We start from the raw sequence: 21,526 nt of genomic DNA on the forward strand, positions 1-21,526 counted from the left end.
AAAGGAAGAAGAGGAAAAGAAAAACTTATGAAGTTGTGTGTTCCTTGTTGTGCATGTGAAGGCTCTAGGGTCATTTCTATTGCGTATAGAGGCATTTTGTTATGAGTTATTTGCTAAATTTAAGAATTTTGTTATTAACTCTTTAACAAACTAAAGTAAAAGAGTGATTTAATTAGGATGCGTTTGGTTTGCTAGATTAATTAATTAATTAATTAGACTGTTAATTACAACAGATTATTATAAGTCTCAAAGGATCTTTAATTTGGTGGCTAATTATTGGTTAGGAATGTGTATATGGCAGTTGGGAAAAAGAAGTTGAGCGTGAATTTAGAAAGTAGTTAGAAATATGAAAAAAAGAAAATGTTAATATATATAAACATTTTGATGGGTTTATGATAGGCAACAATCTATGGTGTGTTTGAGATTTAAAGGGAGAGGAAAGCCCTATGATCTTATTTTGAAAATGTTTGTTTATTTATTCATGTATTTAGTGTACTTCATTAATTTAAGATCTCAACAACAAAGATTTAAATTTCATCCAAGATATATTACATCAGGATCACTCACCATAAATTCACATGAACATGTCATAATTATATTCACTCACCATAAATTCTAATCAGATATCAAACAAAAACAATCCATGGCCTAAATAAACTAAGCATTGAATAGTTAGGGAAAATACACTTGATTGTGCAATACAACTCCAGAGGTAGATCCAGATAAAACAGAAACTTCTGCAATCACAAACACAAATATATACATGCGCCAATCAAACGTGTAGTTTTCAGCTGATGTTCTGAAATTATCAAGTCACATCACGATATGATAATAATGATGTTGCAACAAAAAGTTTAGCACAGGATAGCTAGGGAAAATGAAATGGAGCACAGATGGAAAAGGATGTCTGAGAAGCTAATACCACCTCTTTCAATTCCACATTTTCAATCAATCTACAAGTTCCCGGTCGGTCTTTCGAGTTTGGAGCTAGTGTGTCAGCATCTGCGCAACTCAACTTACAAATTTCCTGCACCTGTACTGCTGCTACCGCTACCGCTACCTGTCCTACTTGTTTGCCCTGCAACTGATGCCACAGCTTGAAAATCAGGTGCTGTCTCCCAGCTTCCACCTCTTCCCCAACTTGATCGCCTATGGTGCAGTGTAGGTTGCACTTCCATGCCTGTCTCAAAAGCTTCCCTGCTTAAATTTGAAGCAGCTTCAGTGAGCTCGCCATCTTTGTCTTCTTCCATCATGTTTATGTTTCTGTTGCTTAGACCCTCTTCGTGCTCACCGACTTGTGTGACGGACCTTAGTTCATCCCACGTCACTGGCTTCCGGCCCATCTCAATGTCACCGATAGCTTTTCCCATGTTTGGGCTCATGAAACCTCCACCAGAGGAGCGTGGTTGAAGTCCTTGTTCTCGCGATACTCTTGCACGGAAATTGTTCTTTGATGGAGGTATGCTCGTGCAAAATATCTCCTTAAAATTTTCCACAATTCCTCTGTTATATGGGTTAGCTCTCCGATCATAACGGTATCTGAAGTTCTCATAAGTTGTCTAAAAAGAAACAGAAAATTGAGAGAGTAGAATGGAAAGATGATGAACAACTTTTAATTAAAGATCACTATGAACATTACCTGATTGGTGCTCATTAGATACAAATGAAAGACAGAGAGACCTCCAACGAACCAAACTGATATAAAAGTATAAATTATGAGGACGATGGAAGCAGGAGTCTTGATCATTGCTCTCCAAATAGTTGTGCTTTCAGAATTTCTGATTTTTATTATGCAGACCCAGGAAAATCCAAACACGTAAAGGCACAACAAAGTTGTTGAGAAGACGAACATATAGAAGAACCTATAGTTCCTCTGCACCAAGAATAGATATCAGTAATGGCCATAAACAATATTCAATTACTACTGTTCTAGTCGACAAACTTAGTGAGTGCATCTACTACAAGATACTTACTAGTAGTTGGCAACTTTTGCAAATTGAAATGAATTGGTTGACACAAGTTAAATTCCAATCAAATATTTGAGATTTTGGAACTCACCAGCCCAATGCATTGTCCAACCCATGGGCAATGATGATCAAAGCGTTCCACACAATTGTTACATATTGAGCAGTGAGAACAGCGAAGGGGTCGATAGAGCATGCAAGTATCACAGTATTTCACCTTCACAGTTATACCGTTTACAATTTCATCCTTCATTCTCGATAATCGTAATTGTGGAGTTTGAACACCTCCAACTTCACCACCGCCCTCAACGATTTCGGGTTCCGGAGGATGTGCACTACGAGGTACTATTCCAGGATCTCTACCGGAGGCAAGAAGTAAAAGAGTTAAATCCTGAAATGTGAAGCCCCTGTCATACAATTAACCTCAAAAAAATCCAATAGGCATTTCTTTAAATTTTCACATGAAGATATCATTTAAAAGTACTATATGGTTTTCAAGGGAATAGTCAAACATAAGACAAAAAAAAAACAAAAAACAAAGCCAATGTAACAACAATATTATCAATCTCTTTGTTTCAAACCTGTGCTTACATTTTTGCACATTACTTTACCTACCTTTCCCATAACAAAAATCTGCATAAATATATACCACTCCTACAAGCTAATTAAATGCTCGCCTTTTAAAATATTGAATAAAAAAACATAAGCTGTAGCAAAATTTAAAATCATACTATGCTCTTTATTTCATTCTCAAAATCAAGAATCTTCATGCACATCTTTCTCTTCCATATATGTTCTCCCTCCATGTCAATTTGAATCACTGCATGAGGATACCCTAGTTATTTATGTTTCTTTTAATTGATAACACCAAGATCATTTAACTATCTTTTAGTTATATTAAGTTAATTTTTCTATCATCTGTACCCTTTGCATCTTTTCCAACTTCGAATTGTCTAACCATAGAATTAAACATTGTTTCCCAACATGTTCATCATCTTTGCATATTTTCTCTTTTTATCATTTTATCATGTTTTAAAGCTACACTTAATTGTTCAAGGATGAGATTGAAATATGCCTGTCTTTTTTGTTACTATTAAATGGTTGGATTAATAAGAGGTTCTTACAACCATTATATATCTTTAAAAAAATTTATGTTATACCCCTTCAGTAGGACATGGGGGATACCTACATCGGGTCAGCTATAACAAGGTTGCGGACATGGAATAAGAATATTTTAAAATGAAATAAAAACAAAAGAAAATTAATCAACAGAATAGTTTGCAAGATTACTGTTAATTAGTATCAGGATCATCAAGAGACAATAAAATCACGATGGATACAATCAATTGCTTGGACTTGACAAGATAAAAAAAAACAAAATCAAAACCACAAGTTAGACCATTCAAACAAAAAAATTAGGACTAATTGCAAAACCATCTCATGCATTAAGGCCTAATTGCATGAGAATCCCTCTTCGGTTTAAATTGCAATCCTTCCACGAAATCCTTGTCATCATCCAAAATCATCCTATGAAAAGTAAGAATAAATAATTTTCTCTGTTTTGAACCTTGACTTATAAAATTATTAACTCAAAAGAATGAAACGCAGGGATGGCTTTTGTTCATTGTAAGCTATAATACACTTAATTGCAAAATTATATCAAGGGTTCAAGGGACTTGGACATATGACTATATGAGATAGAGGTTTACATATTAAAGATCAACACATTTGACCAAATTTAACACACAAAAAAGTTAAATACAAGTGTGACACTGACGAACCATTTCAGAGTTACTTGTTTCTTATTACATGCAGCACCTAGATGAAGGAAACTAAACCAGAAGCTTCCTTGCTAAGTTCTTTATCTATGGTAGTTATTTTCCCAGTACTTTGAACAAAAGAAATCTGCAAGCTTATATCTCAGAAAGCACCTAGAAGAAGGAAATTAAACCAGAAGCCTCCTTCCTAAGTTCTTTATCTATGGTAGTTATTTTCCCAGTTCTTTGAACAATATAAACCTGCAAGCTTATATCTCAGATAAGGACTTCAAGACAATGATAAAACCAGTGTCTAGTGGTTTATAGAACAATGATCAACCACCTATTTTGCCCAAGATACTATATAAAAGAGTAAAACAACATCTTTATAGCAGACAAAATTTCAAAATTTTTTTGAATATCTCACAAAATTTGAAAAAGCTTGATAAATAGATGGATGAAGAAATACTCACGTATAGAGTGAAGACAATAGCTATTACCATTACAGGTATACCCAGAGAATTAGAAAAATCATCTGATAGTTTTTCAGCAACAAATGCACAGAAGATTGAAATAGGAGCAACAATCAGGAATATGGTGAGAAACAATGATCTCACATCAGGGCCAAATATAAACCTCCCTTGAAGAAAAAATATCTGCAGAAGATAAGCAAACATGTATAGGGGATCAAATAAAAGATGTTTCAAGAAGATTAACAAAATTATAGCAAAGTAGTGATACTTGAGCAAAATGGTTATACATGATGAAGTCAATGCAAAATGGTATCTAATAGATGTTAGGGTTTGCTAAGTTCCTTGATTGATACAGTAAAGCTAAATCAGCTAGCACGATAGCTACAAGCTATGCAAAAATCGTCATATAATGTGACATATGAAGAACTTTTCTAATTAACTACTTTTCCATCTGATAGCCATGTACAAATCTAGAATATTGGAATATTAAATAAACAAAAAAGGTAATCTGTAATATTATTTAATCATAAAATTAGCTGCAACATTTCCACTCTATCAATCATTAATGACCTATATCAAGTATAGAGGCCTTGTGCGGGTAAATGAACTAGAAACTCTAAATATCACAATAGTCATGTATGCAGACGACCAATACACCATAAGTAGAGTGTGTTTTCCACTAGAGCCATGTTATGAGTTGATATGCCCTGGTCAAGAAAGTAAAGATCCCGTCTAGTTGGAGATAACACGCCCGACTGGCTTTGTGCCCGACTGACTCCACCCCCGACTGGCTCTGTGCCCGACCGACTCTACGCCCAACTGACTTTGGGCCCGATTGGCTCTGCCTGACCGACTCCACGCCCGACTGGCTCTCTGCCTGACCTACTCTATGCTCGACTGGCTCCGTGCCCTACTAGCTCCATGCCTGATCGACTTCATGGTCTCCCTGACGAAGGTCAACTCCCCAGTCGACTCAGTCTCGCCAAGTCGGCACTCCTACCCAAGTAGCTCCGCTCCATCAACACCACTTCCCTCACTCATCATACCTGACAACCGCCTAAGTGACACGTGGAATGCTAAAATACTCAGAACAGTAAATAACCTACCACATTAATACAGCATGGTCTTCTACCGTACTGAGTATAAGTGATGTGACCTCCTTTACAATAATGGGATATTTCCCTCATCGTCGATGTGACATCTTCTCTGATGACTCTATAAAAGAATCCCGCTTCTTGCGGGCCCAGGTACGTACACACATGCTCTTACGCACATATTTACCTCATTCTTCGTATTCCATCTCCTGTTCTTCTTCTTCTTCTCCATCTCCGGCCGACGGACTCACTTGGGCATCGGAGTGGCTGAGCCAGGACACCTTTAACCTCCATTCTAACCTCTTATCTCCTCTTCGGAGCCTTGCAGGAGTATCACTCTCTTTCAGCCAGTCGTGGGTTCCATGAGACTACGTCAACATCGAAGTCAGGTCCGGTGACTCATCCGGAGGCGATTCCAAGCAGGAACAAGCCATAATATCTAAAGTAATATAAATATCTTAAATAGTTTTCTTTGTAGTCTTAACTTTATTAGTCAGGCAAAATAAGGACCAAACCACTGAAATAAGACATGACTACGAAAACCCCATTTTGATTGAATAAAAAAGAAATCCAGTTGAAAATCAACTTATTCAGAGAACCGTGTACTCCAACATCCCAGTTTGAATTTGATTCTACATGGCAATCAAAACAGGAGCATTTGAGAGTGCAAACTATAATCAAAACAGCTTCCTGTTAACAAGAGTTCAAATATTCGAAGAGAAAGGCTAAAACCTCATATTTGCAAGCCTCCTAAGCAACCAAAAAAAACCTATTTTGCCACAAGCAGCAACTGTAAAGATTCAACTGATTTAGCTGGACTTAAGGGCTGGTGAAGCTGGAATAAACAGATCAAAACTTACGTTGCTTCCCTTCCAAACCTGGTACACCCTCTGCGCATCCCCGTCCGCCTCCATGCTCGAAGCAGCTAGATCCGGCCGCGAGGAGACGGGACAACATACATTTACGCTGCACCAGTGCTTCTAAGACAGCCAGACACTCCGGCGAAACCCCGAGCCCTCACGAATCGACGACCGCGGATCGATGCCGGATGGCAAAGATGGGGTCTTTCCTAGCTAGGTTCCGATCTGCTCACGGGAACGACACCCGCAGAACAACGGGCCTCCCGGATTCCGATGTCCCGTCTACGCCTCGACCGGTGGATTCCACGCCGGCGCCGCCTCTCGTGATTCGCCTTCAACCAGTCCGACGATGGAGATTGGTATACGAGGAAATTAGAGAGAGAGAGAGAGAGAGAGAGAGAGAGAGAGGGCATTCGTCCTTCATTTTCGTACCCATTTATTCCACAATTCATACTCTTCAGATCACCCGTCAATACAGCGACAAGAAACACGTAGTAGCGCCACGTGGTGAATAGCTGGGGGTATTGCGTACTTTCGTTCAACGAGAGGAAATTTTGGATCCAATATCTATATCACTAAAGTCTTAATTCAAACTTATTTACTTATATACAATTTTTTTTATTTTTTTATATTTATTTTTTTCTTTAATATCTTATTTATTGTCATTATTGTTCAGGCGAATAAAAATAATGATCAAGTCGTTAACAGTGACAGATAACAAAACAAATCGACATCCGATCAACATCGGATCGTTTGTTTGCTTTGACTTTTAATGCTGTTCGAAGTCAACCATGAAATTGAAAAGTCAAAGATATTTAAATTTTCTAATGTTTAATCGAAATCGTATGGATGTTTCTCGAGTATTTAGATTAATTTTTTTTCCTGTATTATTCAAGTCGGCTGGATCGAATAAAATATCAAATAGACTAGAAGCTAATTCTTTATAAACGTAAGTCAACGTTGACATGTAGCCGCTTTTGACTTGGTTACCCCAGGCCGGTAACGCGGGAGTGGTTGGTAAAGTCAAACAAATCCAACTCCGGCTATCATTCTAGATACTCAGTAATTGGAACTTTTTTATTTTATTTTTTAAAAAACTATTTACTTCAGTAATTTTTTTTTTTTTCTCTTTGAAGAATTTTGCATTCAAATTTTACCAATATTCAAATTTTACCAAAATTCTAATTAAAAAAATTCCTATGAGTCCTTTTAAAGAGAAATTCGCCATCTAACCTCTATATAGATAATTAAATTCTTTTGTTTCTCAATTTTTTATGCAAGGTCAATCCTTTTAGTGTTTAATTTAATTTCTCTAATAATAAGAAGAAATTAACATTAAAAAAATTTCTTAGTCTGAAAATGGGCCAGTATAATTGGGCCGGGCCGAATAGAAGGCCCAACAGAATTAAAAACATTAAAAAAATCTCATTTAAAAAATACTATTTTTGTAAAAGAATAACATGTTTTTATTAATAAAAACATGATTTTACATCATATTTAATGCCAAAAGATTTAATAAGTTTCTCATCTCCTTTTCCTGCATAATTTAGCGAAATAATTCAGTGCCTCGTCATCTATGACGAGGAAGAAGATAGCAACGCACCAACTTCAAATCATTGAATTATTTATTTTCTCCAACATAATTAACAATCCCAATTTTCCTAAAAATTATTTTCTCAAAATTATTTTTTTAGAAAAAAATAAATAAATAATGATGCCATTGCCAGCCGCACGCCGACTCGTTCCGCACGTTTAGAATTAAATTAAAATTCCATTTCTGACGTGGCATCGAGTCATTCGACTTCCACTTTCGCGGCGTACACGCATTTCTTGGATAGGGATCAACAACGCAACGCCGCGACAGCGCGTCCTTTTCCTCCAGATTAAGCGGGCACTTCATCCGCCGTCCGATCTCCCGGGTCCTCCCTATAATCCGTCGACGCAACATCTTCCCGCATAGGATTCTGCGTTTCCGCACGATCATTAGTAGCGCCCCCGGGCCGGAATATTCCGCGATATTCCGCACATCAAGTTGGGAGTTTTTATAGAATCCGCTAACTCCTAACAAAAAAAAATACCCGCTCGTTTATAGAACTGTATAGACGGACAGGTGTGGAGCCCACAAGGTTAAAAAGCGGAGTAGATAAGTAATTCTGTCACCTATAAAACTCCTCGCCCTTCTTCTCGCCGGGCACCACCAACTTTGCTCGGAATCACTTGAGCTCAGTCGACGGCGATGGCTCTCAAGGCAGTGCTCGCATCCGGCGCCGTCCCGAATCTCGACCAGGTCCGCCTGCCGGCGGAGGCCGTGCGGCTGCCCGAAAGGGCCGTGGCGTCGGGGTTCGTGGTGTTGGGGCACCGAGGGAAGGGGATGAATGTGCTCGCGTCGCCAGATCGGAGGATGAGTGCGGTCAAGGAGAACTCGATTCTCTCATTCAACCGAGCCGCTCGCTTCCCCATTGACTCAATCGAGTTCGACGTCCAGGTAATGCTCTAGTCTGCTACTACTACCTTTCCCTCGCCCCCGCCGGCTTCCGATTTGTCATTTTCTCCGCCGTCTGTGGTTGTGTCGTCTCGGATTTGAAGCATTGAACCTATTTTTTAGGGAACTAGAAGGGCGGTCAATTGATCTCGTCGTCTTTTCCAGTTTTGGCTAATTGACGGATCAATTTTTAATCTACAATCGATTCTAAATTTTGAATCGAGTTCTTAAGAACATATTTGGCAATGCTGGCATACTTCTTGGAGAAGAAACCAAAGTAATGTCGGAATTCACAACCAAAAGCATAATCCCCAAAACTTAGCAACATAATTATGGGAAAAATAAAGCAATTTCTGAATTTGCAAGAACTGCAATCATAAGCAATTGATTCTTGGAAGGATTCGAAGATTGGTTGAGCAAAGGTGTAATTTATTGTAGGTGACCAAGGACGATTGCCCTATCATCTTTCACGACGATGTCATCCTCACAGAACATGCTGTAAATTTCCTGCCCCCTTCTTGAATCTGAGTACCTGTTTGTGTTTAAAATTGACGATTACCGATCGTGAATCGGATAAAAATGCAGGGTGAGATCATGGAGAAGCGTGTCACTGATCTTTGCTTGGAAGAATTCCTTTCCTATGGGCCTCAAAGAGATCCCTCCAAGGTCCTATTTTACCATGTGAAGATTATAAATTCGATAATCAACTATTGCATTCAAGTATTGATTCTGTTGCTTTAATTCAGGTGGGTAAATTACTGCTGAGGAGGGCTCATGATGGGAGAGTGTTGAATTGGAATGTAGAAGATGATGACTACCTCTGCACATTGCAAGAGGCTTTTGAGAAGGTGGACCCTCGTTTGGGCTTCAATATTGAGCTTAAATTTGTGGATCATGTCGTTTATAGCGACCAAGAACTTGTGCATGCACTTGAAGCAGTCTTGAAGGTGTGGTTTTTTAATCTCTGATCTTTCTCAAACTTAACTTCTCTAACATTTTCCATTAACTTGGTAGCCACAGTTCTTCAGTTAATGATCGAATCTTGACTCTGTTTATGTTTGTATTTTAGGTTGTTTACCAGTATGCAGGTGAAAGGGCAATCATCTTCTCAACATTCCAACCAGATGCAGGGCGGCTAATAAGAAAACTTCAAAGTGCTTACCCGGTACATCTCTTGCTCATTTCACTCCTGACAACTAATTAGATAGCAGCAACTTAGCACATGTTTACTCAAATAATCATTGTTAATGCTATGAGATAGGACCAAGTTAATCAAATAATCTTTGTCTAGTGCAAAAGGCTAAACAAGCATTGTGTTCTACACATTGACATCGTCCATACTCTTGTGAGACCAGGTTTTCTTCCTCACAACTGGGGGCACTGAGATACACGATGACATCAGAAGAAATTCGTTAGATGAGGCTATCAAGCTGTGTTTAGCAGGTGGTTTGCAAGGGATTGTTTCAGAAGTTCGAGGAATCTTCAGGCATCCATCAGCAGTGTCCAGAATCAAGGAATCCAACCTTTCCTTGCTAACATATGGCAAGCTCAAGTATGTCTCTTGATGCATTCTTTGTTCATTCTTTTCATCTAGTTTAGAGAATAAATCTGTCTTGTTTGTTCATAAATATAATCGCATGATCCTTTAAAACTGTTTAAAATTTTAATCTTTAACACAATTTCAATTAAAAGTGCTATGGCCTGTTCAACTACATTAGGAATGGTCCTATCTGGTATGATTGTTGACTAACCATTCAAATCATTAACCTTTTGTTGGAGCTTGAGTCTTCTTCTGTACATCATTTACCATTTCCTAATTCTTATCATGCTTGTCTTTGCTGATCGATAACATATGCCCATGTTGCAGCAATGTACCTGAGGCTGTATACCTGCAGCATCTGATGGGCATCAATGGCGTAATCGTCGATCTTGTAGAAGAGATCACTGAATCTGTTTCAGATATCATACAACCGGCATTGGCTGCCGAATTCTGTGGTTCAGCAGAGCCAGTGCAGGCAAAGCAGGGCATGAGACCAGGCTTCTCTGAGCGAGAACTCTCATTCCTGCTCAAGCTTATACCTGAGTTGGTGCAGCATTGATCTTGATAGAGTTGGAGTAGGAATTCATTGTAGCAATCTTACACATGAATGTTTCATCAATGGAGAAGAATGAAGTTTCCATAGGAGATTCTGGCTCTTTGCTGGTTCGCTTTGGGTCGTTTCAGGAATCAGCTGTCTGCAGCTACTTTTACAGGACATGATACAACCATTGAAATGGATTTAAAGATTTGAAATTCTTTGTAACAACTTTGTAGGTTCAACATGGATTAAAGACAATAGATTCTTCTCTAGTTCTCTTTGCTGGTTTGCTTGGTGTGGTTTCAGACTTTTCGATAGCGCTAGCAAGGTGGGTTTTGAAACAAATACATCATTTCTAAAATTTAGCAACGTTAAGCTACGCTTCGTAGAACGCAGAATAACAAGCCTGATTCCACCAAAGCCTGTGTATTCAAGTTTCAAATTAGCCATCACACAATAACAGGACGAGATCCATATGAACTGAAAACAGTTAGCATCGGCTTCGAAGCACTCATACAATATCATCAGTCGATAAGAGGCATCATTTTCTCATACAGACAGACAGACAATCTAAGATAAATAGAGTTGTGTTGAGTAAAAGGTTTACCCACTTTTGACGCATGGTGGGAGCAGAGCCTTTCAAGAGCAGAGCTTCTCGAGAGCCAGGTTCTCGTCGCCATTGACGCTCTTCAGCGTGCTCCTCACAAGGTCCTCTGGAAAACCCATGTCGACTAGCTTCTGGACCTGGACCCAACAAATGATGCTACAATCAGATTCAAGTCTCTAGCGCTCATAGGTCTATAGGAAGTAAGTAAGTTGGCAGGCCATAATGATATCCAGAATTAAAATGCCATTCTAGGCTTAATTCCATTCGCAGCAGCGTTCGAAACAAGCCGATAACTAATTTGAATGAGAATGGTCATTCCAAGCTTTAGCTCAGGATAAGTTTGCTTAACAGATGCATAAACAAAATGTGTGATTGTAAGTGATGTCATTCTTAGCTCCATTTGGACCTTGTTGGTTCACTTGTGTGGCAAAATAGAAGGGGCAGGGAGAAAAACTCGAGAAAATAAGGAAAACTGGAATCCCATCCGGTCTGAACCAATTGCCATTAGGTTGGATTTCTTTAGTTATTTCAAGTTGTTCCCCCTGAACCACAACATTGGAATTGATCAATCACAAGGTTACAGCCTACACCCTAGGTGTCATGAAATTAATAACAGTCAAATTAAGTATTCTTTTCATAAAGATGAATTCGCTAGTGAGTTAGAACCCTATCGTTATGTAATAGCATCAAATTCAACATCATCTAGCAAGGCACTGGTTGGCATGCAATTTGATTCATTCACCCTAAAGTTAATGAATTATAATCTCTACCTTTTCTTCGATGTCGGCAGATGACCCTTTAGCAAATGCTTCTGTCCAATACCGAGCTGTAGTCACAAATGTGTTGTACTCATTCAGATACTGCACCAAGCAGAAATTTGCAAAATTGAAGCGATGGAACCAAGTGTTTGCGGGTATTAGACGAGGAAAAACTTGCTAAGATAGACCTGCTTGGCAACAACAGCGTCTTGGGGGTCATCAGGAGCAGGCGCTGAGAGAAGAGCTTGTAGAGATAGTAACGCAGTCTTCAATGTGAGGGCAGGACTCCACTGATCCTTGAGAATGTCCAAGCATATGGCTCCATTTTGACTACTGATATTTGGGTGCCTTCGTCGGAGATATGCAAGCAAATAATGTAGGCACAGTTGGAAAGTGGTCCATTGTGTAAAAGTTTTACGACAGAAAGCATACAATAACTTCATCTTTCCTGCTACAACTAATAAATGAAGCACAGTCTGTCACAAAAACAAAGATAGATGAACAAAATAGATAAAATGAACATTATGTCACCTGTCTATTCATCCAATAAACCTAAAAGACCATTCAAAATTATGATTACCACAAAGTATTAGTAGCCACGCAATCAAAATAGTGATACAAACTAATGTAAACTAGCTGTAGCAGAAAATTCTTAAAATGAAGCCGTGATCAAGCATAATCTAATACCAATATTGGTTTGTTTCTCAAACAAGATGAGGAAGGTGCAAGTGTCAAAGTGAAATAGCCCTTTTCACCCTAGAAAATAAACCAGGTTGGTTACATCAAATTGCTAAAGGGGACTAAAACAGCGCATCAGCAACTAGGAGAAGCGATAAGTCAGTATGTGAAGTACAAAAGTTGAATAAAGTTGAGGCATAACACAGATTGCTTGAACAAGAACATAGTTTAGCATCAACCAACTATGAATTATCCATCACCTAATAAATAAGTCAAAAAGTAATACAAACTTTTCAGTTGGTTCCTCATGGCAGGATTCAGCAACTTTATTTTCATAAACTGTTTTGTCAAATAAACAACTAAACCTACTAGACAACAAATTAGTAAAATCCCAATAGCTAATAAGTATTATGGATAAAACTTGCAATGCATTGGGGAAAAACATAGAAAACATGAAAGTTGATGAATTAACTGCTCATACCAAACTTTTGTAATGAATTGCATTTTGGGAGGCTCAAAGGGATAGCCGCCTGCAAATATAAATTCTGAGATAAATATTTTACAAAATGAAGAAACAAAATATGAAGCCACAAAATTTATGTACCAAGGAAACAAGATGTCAATCAATATAATAAAATCTGAGGATCATAAATATGAAAATGATGACATACGTGAATAATTTAATGTACCAAAGGAACAAGGCATCACACGAAATCTCAGGGAAATGTTATAACAGAGTACAGAAAGAAGTATCTGACATTGATCATCAATATGAAAAAAATGGCATACATGAATAGTTATGATCGTACTATGACAAATACAAGAATCCCAAACCCATAAAAAATACATGTGAACATAGCACCAAGAAAAAATCTCAATAGACAGCATATAATCATAAACATATACCATTTTCCCAAGTGCTAAGCAGAGAACAAAAATGATACTCTAAAAGTCTTTCTTTTTATTAATTACATCCACTTGTTAAAATAAAAGTTAAAGATGTTATAGTTGAGGAGGGAAGCTGATTAGGGAAATAGTGGGAATTAGAAAAAAGTTGTAAAGGAATGCCACGCCAATTGAATGTTAAAGCAGTAAATCCACTGGAAGAAAAAGATTCATTGAATTGGATTATAAAAAAGGGATTGCTGTTGCACAAAACAAAGTATTTTCATTCTCAATATATTTCTAAATAATTCTACTTTCTAGGCTCTTGAAACTTTAAGTTGACATCTCTGAAGATAATGACAAATCCACAATTTATTCCATGCTCTTATCCTTTTAAATAGATGATAAAACAAAGGGTAAATAGCAGATCTAGCAGAAACCAATGCTGCCTTCAGCATTTCCCTTGTCAGTTTATCTTACTTTTATCCAATTATATATGAATAACTCCAAATGGCGATTGGACCACAGTCTCACCCACCTAAACAGCATTTACATTTACTTTTACCCATGCTCCATTTACATTCTTCCAAGATTTGACGCTCTAAAATGAACACGAGGGGTTATTAAAGTGATTAAATCAAAACAACTCAATTGAATTTATAGAAATTGTCAAGGCCATCCCACCTTTATCACTTCCGTAGGATTTACCCGTTGCTTTCTCTTACACGCGTTCATTCTCCAGAAGACAAAAATCTGACCATTTCAGATTGCCTAGAGAGAGAATAAATACAGAATTCCTCTCATCATTGAAGTCCAAAAAAAAAAATCACAACTCAACTAGAAAGGCATCCATTTCACGCATTTTTTCCCCCTCTAACTAATTCATGTTTCGATCAGTTTCCAGTTCTCCCAATTTCAAAACAAAGAAAGAGAACCACAAAGTGCGACAAAACAAAAGTAAATAAATAAATAAATATGGATAGATAGAAAAAATATATAAAACAACGAGCAGAGCATCGCCAATCCCAAGTGTACCCGTTTCAACATTATACAGCCACTTCAAGAGTATGCCTAAAGATGGGGTTTCCCCCAGAAAAAATAAGGAAGAAGAAGAGGAAGAAACAGAGGCAGTCGTACTGGTTAATCGGATATCGATGGCAAAGATGCCGCCCTCGTACGGAGTGTCGACGGGACCAAAGATGGTGCCACGGAGGTGCGACAGGTCGGTGCCGCCGTCGGCGAGGGAGATCCAGACGCCAGAGATGGCCTGATCACGGTTGCACTCCACCAGCTCCTTCTGAACCCTAGAAACGTCCATCATCTACTCAAATCCCCTCGAATCGCTCGCCAACAACAAGGCCGGATAGAAGACGGCGAAGACGTCGCAATCCAAATCGAAACCGAATCGGATCCCTCGGCCCCTCCCCTCCCGCCTTCGAGAGCAGGGGCGACGCAGCAAGGCACGGGGATCGATGAGTTGCTTTTTGCGGCCGGACAAACCAGCAGCAAACTGACCCGGAGTGTGTTTTTTTAGAATTAAAAAACAATATAAAATTCGACGCAATAATCAATATTAAATTTTAATAATTAAATATATAATTGTGGATTTAATTAAGTACGTACAAGTTTGTCGGTAAGTACGTCCAATTGTAGAGTTAACAAATAAAATATGAGGCACAGCAAAAACAGTGAGTAGGAATATATAATTATTAAATGAGTAAAATATATAATTATCAAAAAGGCAAAATCAATTGGATTGAGTGTGGAATTTTTTATTTTTAATAGAATAAAATAATATTAATAAATTATTTTGATTAATTAAGATTATGTCAAAATTATTTTATTGAAGTCGGATCTAATTGAGTCGGATCAATTTCATACGTTGACTCGAGTGAAATTTAAAATTATAATAAAAAATAAGATAGGTTTAATTAATATCAACATATGTATTATACATACTTGACAGTGACAACAAATAATTATCAAATCCTTATTTAAGAAAAGTTTTTTAAAATTTTATCAGAATATATAATAGATTTGATCATAAGAATATAATTATTCTATATTATTATTATATAAAATAATTATATTTAGTTCAATATAAATGATGTGTCCACAGAAAGACTATATTACTATAGAGTTAAGTCATGAAAAAATAAAAAAAAAAGATTTGAACGTTTGGAGCTTAAATTGAAAACACTCTTCAAGAGTAATATCAATTCTTTTATATGCTTCATTATTCAATTTGTATTAATACGTAAAGAATCAAGATCATATAAAAAGTTATTTAAATTATAGTAAATTAATTTTTATAATTGAACTTTCTCATTTTAGCCTAATAATTTTTATATTAAAATTTTGTATTAACTTGATAAAAATTATTTAAATTTAATCAAAATTATTATAATAGCTTTTATAAAAATTTTATGATGAATTTTATAATATTAAAATGATTTAAATAAATTTTTACTAAATTAGTAAATAAGTTTTTTATATATACAAGTATATAGTTTTTTTTTACTCTGGCGGTTTTTTTAAAATGTTGTAATAATCACACTGTAACTGCTATTGTTGAAATTAGGATAACTTCAGTATATATATAAAAAGCCCTTTTAATTTTTATCCATTATTAAATGAGTAGTAGGAATATATATATTCGTCCATGAATAATATAAATTCACAGTGAATGTTGATAGTGTGAAAAGTCGTCGGCTCAATGGCGAAGGCGAAGGTTGTGTTCGTGATGGGCGCGACGGGCACCGGAAAGTCTCGTCTCGCCATCGACCTCGCCCTCCGCTTCGGCGGTGAAGTCGTCAACTCCGACAAAATGCAAATCTACGACGGCCTCCACGTCATCACCAACAAGGTCACCGACGAGGAGCGCCAGGGAGTCCCCCACCACCTCCTCGGCGGCTTACCGCCCGACGCCGACTTCACCGCCGGAGACTTCCGCGACGAGGCCACTCGCGCCGTCGAGTCCGTCACCCTCCGCCGCCGCCTCCCCGTCGTCGCCGGCGGCTCCAACTCCTTCATCGAGGAGCTGGTCGAGGGCGCCGACCGCGAGTTCCTCCGCCGCTTCGAGTGCTGCTTCCTGTGGGTGGACGTCCGCCCGCCGGTCCTGCACCGATTCCTGGGTGAGCGGGTGGACCGCATGGTGGCTAGCGGGCTGGTCGACGAGGTGCGCGCGCTGTTCGACCCGGACGTCGTCGCGGACTACTCCCGCGGCGTCCGAAGGGCCATCGGCGTGGTGGAGATGGACCGGTTCCTCCGCGCTGAGGCGGAGAACGCCGAAGAGGCCGTCAAGGCGGCGCTGATGGAGGCGGCCATAGACGAGATCAAGGCGAACACGTGCAAGCTCACGTGCTGTCAGCTTCAGAAAATAAACCGCCTGTGCGGCTCGTTCGGGCGGCGCGTGCGGAAGGTCGACGCCACCGACGTGTTCGTGAAGAGCCGGGCCGAGGCGGACGCGGCATGGGAGGAGCTCGTGGTTGGCCCGAGCGTCGACTTTGTGGCCGATTTCTTGCAGCGCGAGGAGTCGCCGGAGGCCGAGAAGCAGCAGTCGGGCGTGACGCTGACTAATGAGTCCGTTGCATGACATCTTCTCGATGCAAAATTGGAAAATAAGAAAAAAGTTCTGACAAAAATAATCTGTTGGCGCAGTGGTCAAGAAGACTACATAACTAATAACAGCTGCTTAATATCAACCAGAAGTTTGGCAATTAGGTCATTCATTATAGTCTCTATATGTGATATGAGAATGGTCACTGACCAGTTGATTCGTAAAGAATTTCTGCTATGATCTCAGACAAGCCAAAGAAAGCTTTATTTAAGAAAGCACCATTGGGCCTTTTGATCTCATTTAGGGGTACAGAATGTCATAACGGCCAGATCGATGCAGCAAGGTGATGGAAGGTAGACGGTACGCAGCTGCTGTGCTACTGCTTGAAGAGGGTTGGTAGTCATGGTGCTGCAGCTGTGGAATAGTAGAGTCGTTCGAGCTCTGATCAACATGTTCAATCCGTAACTGGACTCCTAAAGCATCGGTTAGAGCTTTGATTCGCACTTGGTCGCATTCCCCCATCAGCTCCACTGAGCTCTTGCAGAACTGTGAGAAAATGACAATCAGTCTGAGCTTGTAAGAGAAGCAACTGAGCAGTGATCAAATGAAAACTAATATGCTTTATGATATTCATGAAATGAGCAATAAGAGAAGTTGTGTACCACCTTTTCGAATTTTAAATTTTCAAATCCAGCAATAAATGGCTCGTAAAAATCTGCTTTGGAGTGCAATTCAAGAGATACAACAATTTTGAGGAAGAAAACAACTGCCAAGAAAATTTATTTAGGAGAAAAAAAGGTTAATGTGGCATCTATGATGATTGGACTAAATAGTCATGGTGAATTTTCTCACGATAACTTGAAACATCTCTATTGTTGCTCTTCCATAGTAGCTCCTCATGACTAAAAAAAGCAAAAGAAAGGAAAATGTTAGTTGAATTGCTTTATAGATCAAGAAAAATTGACAAATACGAATGAATGGCTCACACAATGCTATGTCACAGTCGAAACCCACCTTAGCCTCCCTCTCTGAATACAGTCCAGCATAGTAACGAATACCTGAGTTAATTTTCATGACAGTGAGAAAAAAATACAGCTCCATTGCAGTAGATTTTTAGTTTATTGTTAATGGATGTCTAGCAAGTTCAAACTGAATTCTTACAAGCTCAGCATAAATCTAAGATTAAAATCTCTCGTGGAATAAAAATTGGTAAAAGCCCATCATTTGGAAATAGAAATATCATTTGTGTTTAAACAATATAAACAATCCTACACAAGTTAAGGCTTATTTGTTTGATTTCAGGACTCTACCTTTGCAAACATCCAGATTCTTGTCCAAGTACCTACCCAATCACAAATTTTCACGTCATATCTGAGATTTTAGTCAGTTCTGGATCCATGTGAATTATTAGCAAGGATGCAATCAATTTCTCCAATAAAAACAAGGTCTATTGTTTAAAAAAAACTTAAAGAATCAAAACAGAACAGACACCTTAAACATCAATAGCACAAGTAACCAGCATTTATTTCAGTTCATTATCTGTGCTGGAAATATGAATAGACAAAGCAAGCAAATCAAGGCATCGAGAGGAGTAACACTGTCTTACCAAAAAGTAGTCCTCAGCTATAGAATCTGGATCTTCAAACTTCAATCTGTTCCTACACTGTTCAACCTTTTCGATAGCAGAATCAAACTGAGCTTTATCTTGAGTCTCCAGCAAATGCTCCTATTTTAACATAGATGTGCAAAATAACTAAGGGTCCTGACAACTTTTGCAGCAAACTCATTATTGCTAAGACCACAAATATCTTTCAACAAAAGTTTTTTCAGCTTACCAAGTAGGCGAACATAAAGGAGCGATAAAAACAATTCGCATCATCTTTTGCAGGCCTAAATCTAGAATATTTGTCTTGAAGAAGCTGCTTGACACAGAAAAAATAAAAATCCAGCCCAATAGAATGAATGGTTAAGGTATCAATGAAGATAATGAATATACAAGTCCACTATAACCTCTATGATGTTGCCTGATTCACACTCTGCGGCCAACAAGGAAAGAGATTCCTGTGTAGCATAAAGGGAACTTCTTAAAGATGGTTTTGACAGATGAAAAATGTTTTGTATTAGAAAAAAAGATGGACTCAGTGAGAACAAACTGTGAATCGCACATCGAGTAATCAAGTGCAAAGCTTATGACAGCTTCAGGTCATGTGTAACACACATGAATAATACGGCATAGTGCTGTCAATGCACAATTGCGCATGAGTGTGTTTAGCACAATGTGGCATTCACGTAACAAACAAAGTCATCCTCCACCTCATCCGCCATGCCATACAAACAACTAGACCATTAATAAGTTGTCACCACCAATTCACCCAATGGGTCTGGTTGAACAAAAGCTTCCAAGTAGTGCATTTTGGATAGTCCAAGCAATCCAATAACCCAATATATACCTAGATGAGTGTTGCAAAAGAGATATAACCCAACTAGAGGGCGTGAACTAGCATATATAGGATCACTAGGTCAGGAGTGGGTTAGATAGAGTTCAAATTTAGTCATGACTTCATAGTAAATAGCAAGTCTTCTCTCTTCCTCTAGACAAGATTCTTCTTCATCCCAACAGATGAAGCTTCCACTCATAGAATTTGTACACTCTCGATTGGCAAATTGCATAGCCTTTTCCTAAACTTGAGTGGACTCCAGACTCTTCCTTTGAGTGGACTGCAAATTTGAGTAGAAGAATATAATAGCTAATGTCTAACTTAGTTTGTTCTCGTTCTTGTCCAAATTAAACATAAATTGCTACAAGTAATGCTTGAGAGGTTTCCTTGAGTTTTTTGGGTAAATAATAAGTGACATTGATGAGGAATTTGAGTAAACTTTGACGTATTGGAAACAGAGAAGCTTGATTACAGATTTAGAATCCACAATCAGTACATAGACTTGGTCAAGAAACAACGAGCTAAAAAATGGAGAATTATCATTCCCTAAAACTACATTATTGTTGAATCTTCTGGCGTCAAATTCAAAGCATAAGCCGAGTCAGCAAGAATTCACATTCAAGATCTAAATGGAGAATCATCATCGTTAATGTTACAGTGCTGGCAAATGCACCCGCTAAAATTATGATTGCAAAAGAAAGGACATCGCAAATGGTGAAACCCCAAAGACAGACAAAGCAAGCGAATATCCAAAAGAATCGGGAGGCTTGCTCACCTTATCTCCCAGGTAGCCGGAATCATCGTCAGATTCGGCATCCTCGCAGTTAACGAGGGCGGACAAGATCTGCAGGATGCCTGCCATCAGTAACTAGGCCAATAAATCAGTAACTAAAGAATCGAAGAACCAAGAACCTCTTACCGAATCTCCGCAGTCTGAGATCGAGGCGTCGTCGTCGCCGGACAGCTCCTGCGAGTCTGCAAAGAATTCGTCCATCGAGATCACCGATGCAGCATTACTGGGTATGCTATCGACTGAATCAGGGACGGAATCGGAGGTCGTTACCGGAGGTCGAAGATGCAGCCTCCGAGGAGGGCTGCTCCTCCGGAGAGACGGAATCGGAGGCGTGGCCTGAGGTCGAGGATAAAGACTCCAAGAAGGGCATCTCTTCCGGCACATCTTTCGGAGAGACGGAATCGGAGTCGCTGGGGGAATTCCTCCTCGCCTGCTCCCGATCTGCGGGACTCGCCATTTCGCTGCAACGCTCCGGAGGTTCCAGAAGCAACAAAATGGAGGGAAACGGAACTCGTCGAATGCTACCAAAAGACGTGACACCACACCTTTATATGCGTAAAAAAAATATTTATTTTCAAATTTTCTTATATTTAAAAGGATAAAAATAAAAAGGTATTTTTTATTAAAATTGTCAAAAGAGATCTCCTTAACCTTTACCTTTTATTTTATTGAAATTAATCTTTTTATAGTAGTAATTATAAAACTACCATTTTATAACTATTGCAACTATATAATTATAGCAGATCTTATAATTATACAATATAATATTAATTAATGTTGATAATGAAAATAAATTATTTATATTATAGGAGATATTTTCGTAACTACAACAATTATATAATTATAGTAGCTATTATCTCATAATTGTTACAATGTAACACTGATTTAGTATTGATCAAAAATTTATAATTATTATATATGATATTGATTACGTTAGATCAATATTCACTATTTAGAAATGAAATATCTATTAATATATAATTGCTACAATCCAATATTATTAATTTTGATTTGAGCCGAAGTGTTGTTATAACATAATATTGACTAAATTAATCCAAAATGAAATATCTATATTATAATAACTATATATGAACTATAAC

General features: G+C 38.3%; 4 protein-coding genes across 5 annotated transcripts; 2 read left to right on the forward strand and 2 right to left on the reverse strand.

Annotated features, from left to right (window-relative positions):
- Positions 1–644: 644 nt before the first annotated feature.
- On the reverse strand, positions 645–6,517 carry LOC141820612 (putative protein S-acyltransferase 7). Its single transcript, XM_074707955.1, is given in 6 exon segments — positions 645–1,559; positions 1,640–1,873; positions 2,059–2,355; positions 4,195–4,377; positions 6,149–6,222; positions 6,225–6,517. Coding segments are annotated over 6 exon segments (1,356 nt in total). The 5' UTR covers positions 6,250–6,517; the 3' UTR covers positions 645–1,016.
- Positions 6,518–8,355: 1,838 nt separating this feature from the next.
- On the forward strand, positions 8,356–10,980 carry LOC141820596 (glycerophosphodiester phosphodiesterase GDPD2-like). The gene is made up of 7 exons (XM_074707935.1): positions 8,356–8,633; positions 9,069–9,128; positions 9,216–9,296; positions 9,377–9,577; positions 9,700–9,795; positions 9,986–10,182; positions 10,498–10,980. Exons 1-7 carry the CDS (start codon positions 8,385–8,387, stop codon positions 10,727–10,729), a joined length of 1,116 nt encoding a protein of 371 aa, XP_074564036.1. The 5' UTR covers positions 8,356–8,384; the 3' UTR covers positions 10,730–10,980.
- Positions 10,981–11,184: 204 nt separating this feature from the next.
- Positions 11,185–15,141, reverse strand: LOC141820597 (ubiquitin-conjugating enzyme E2 27-like). 2 transcript variants are annotated; one of them, XM_074707937.1, is made up of 5 exons: positions 14,774–15,141; positions 13,233–13,281; positions 12,262–12,406; positions 12,086–12,175; positions 11,185–11,452 (listed from the first exon to the last, which is right to left on the reverse strand). In XM_074707937.1, exons 1-5 carry the CDS (start codon positions 14,955–14,957, stop codon positions 11,348–11,350), a joined length of 573 nt encoding a protein of 190 aa, XP_074564038.1. In that variant the 5' UTR covers positions 14,958–15,141; the 3' UTR covers positions 11,185–11,347. The 2 variants fall into 2 exon arrangements, with proteins under 2 accessions (XP_074564038.1, XP_074564037.1); XM_074707936.1 differs by having other exon boundaries at positions 12,262–12,421.
- Positions 15,142–16,349: 1,208 nt separating this feature from the next.
- Positions 16,350–17,231, forward strand: LOC141820748 (adenylate isopentenyltransferase 5, chloroplastic-like). Its single transcript, XM_074708114.1, has one exon. The coding sequence runs from the start codon at positions 16,353–16,355 to the stop codon at positions 17,229–17,231; it is 879 nt and encodes a 292-aa protein (XP_074564215.1). The 5' UTR covers positions 16,350–16,352.
- The last annotated feature ends 4,295 nt before the right edge of the window (positions 17,232–21,526 follow it).

This window comes from Curcuma longa, unplaced genomic scaffold (genome assembly GCF_044706935.1).
Source record: "Curcuma longa cultivar G26 ecotype Majalengka, Jawa Barat unplaced genomic scaffold, ITB_CL_G26_1.1 utg509_np1212_2302976_RagTag, whole genome shotgun sequence".
Taxonomy (NCBI): domain Eukaryota; kingdom Viridiplantae; phylum Streptophyta; class Magnoliopsida; order Zingiberales; family Zingiberaceae; genus Curcuma; species Curcuma longa.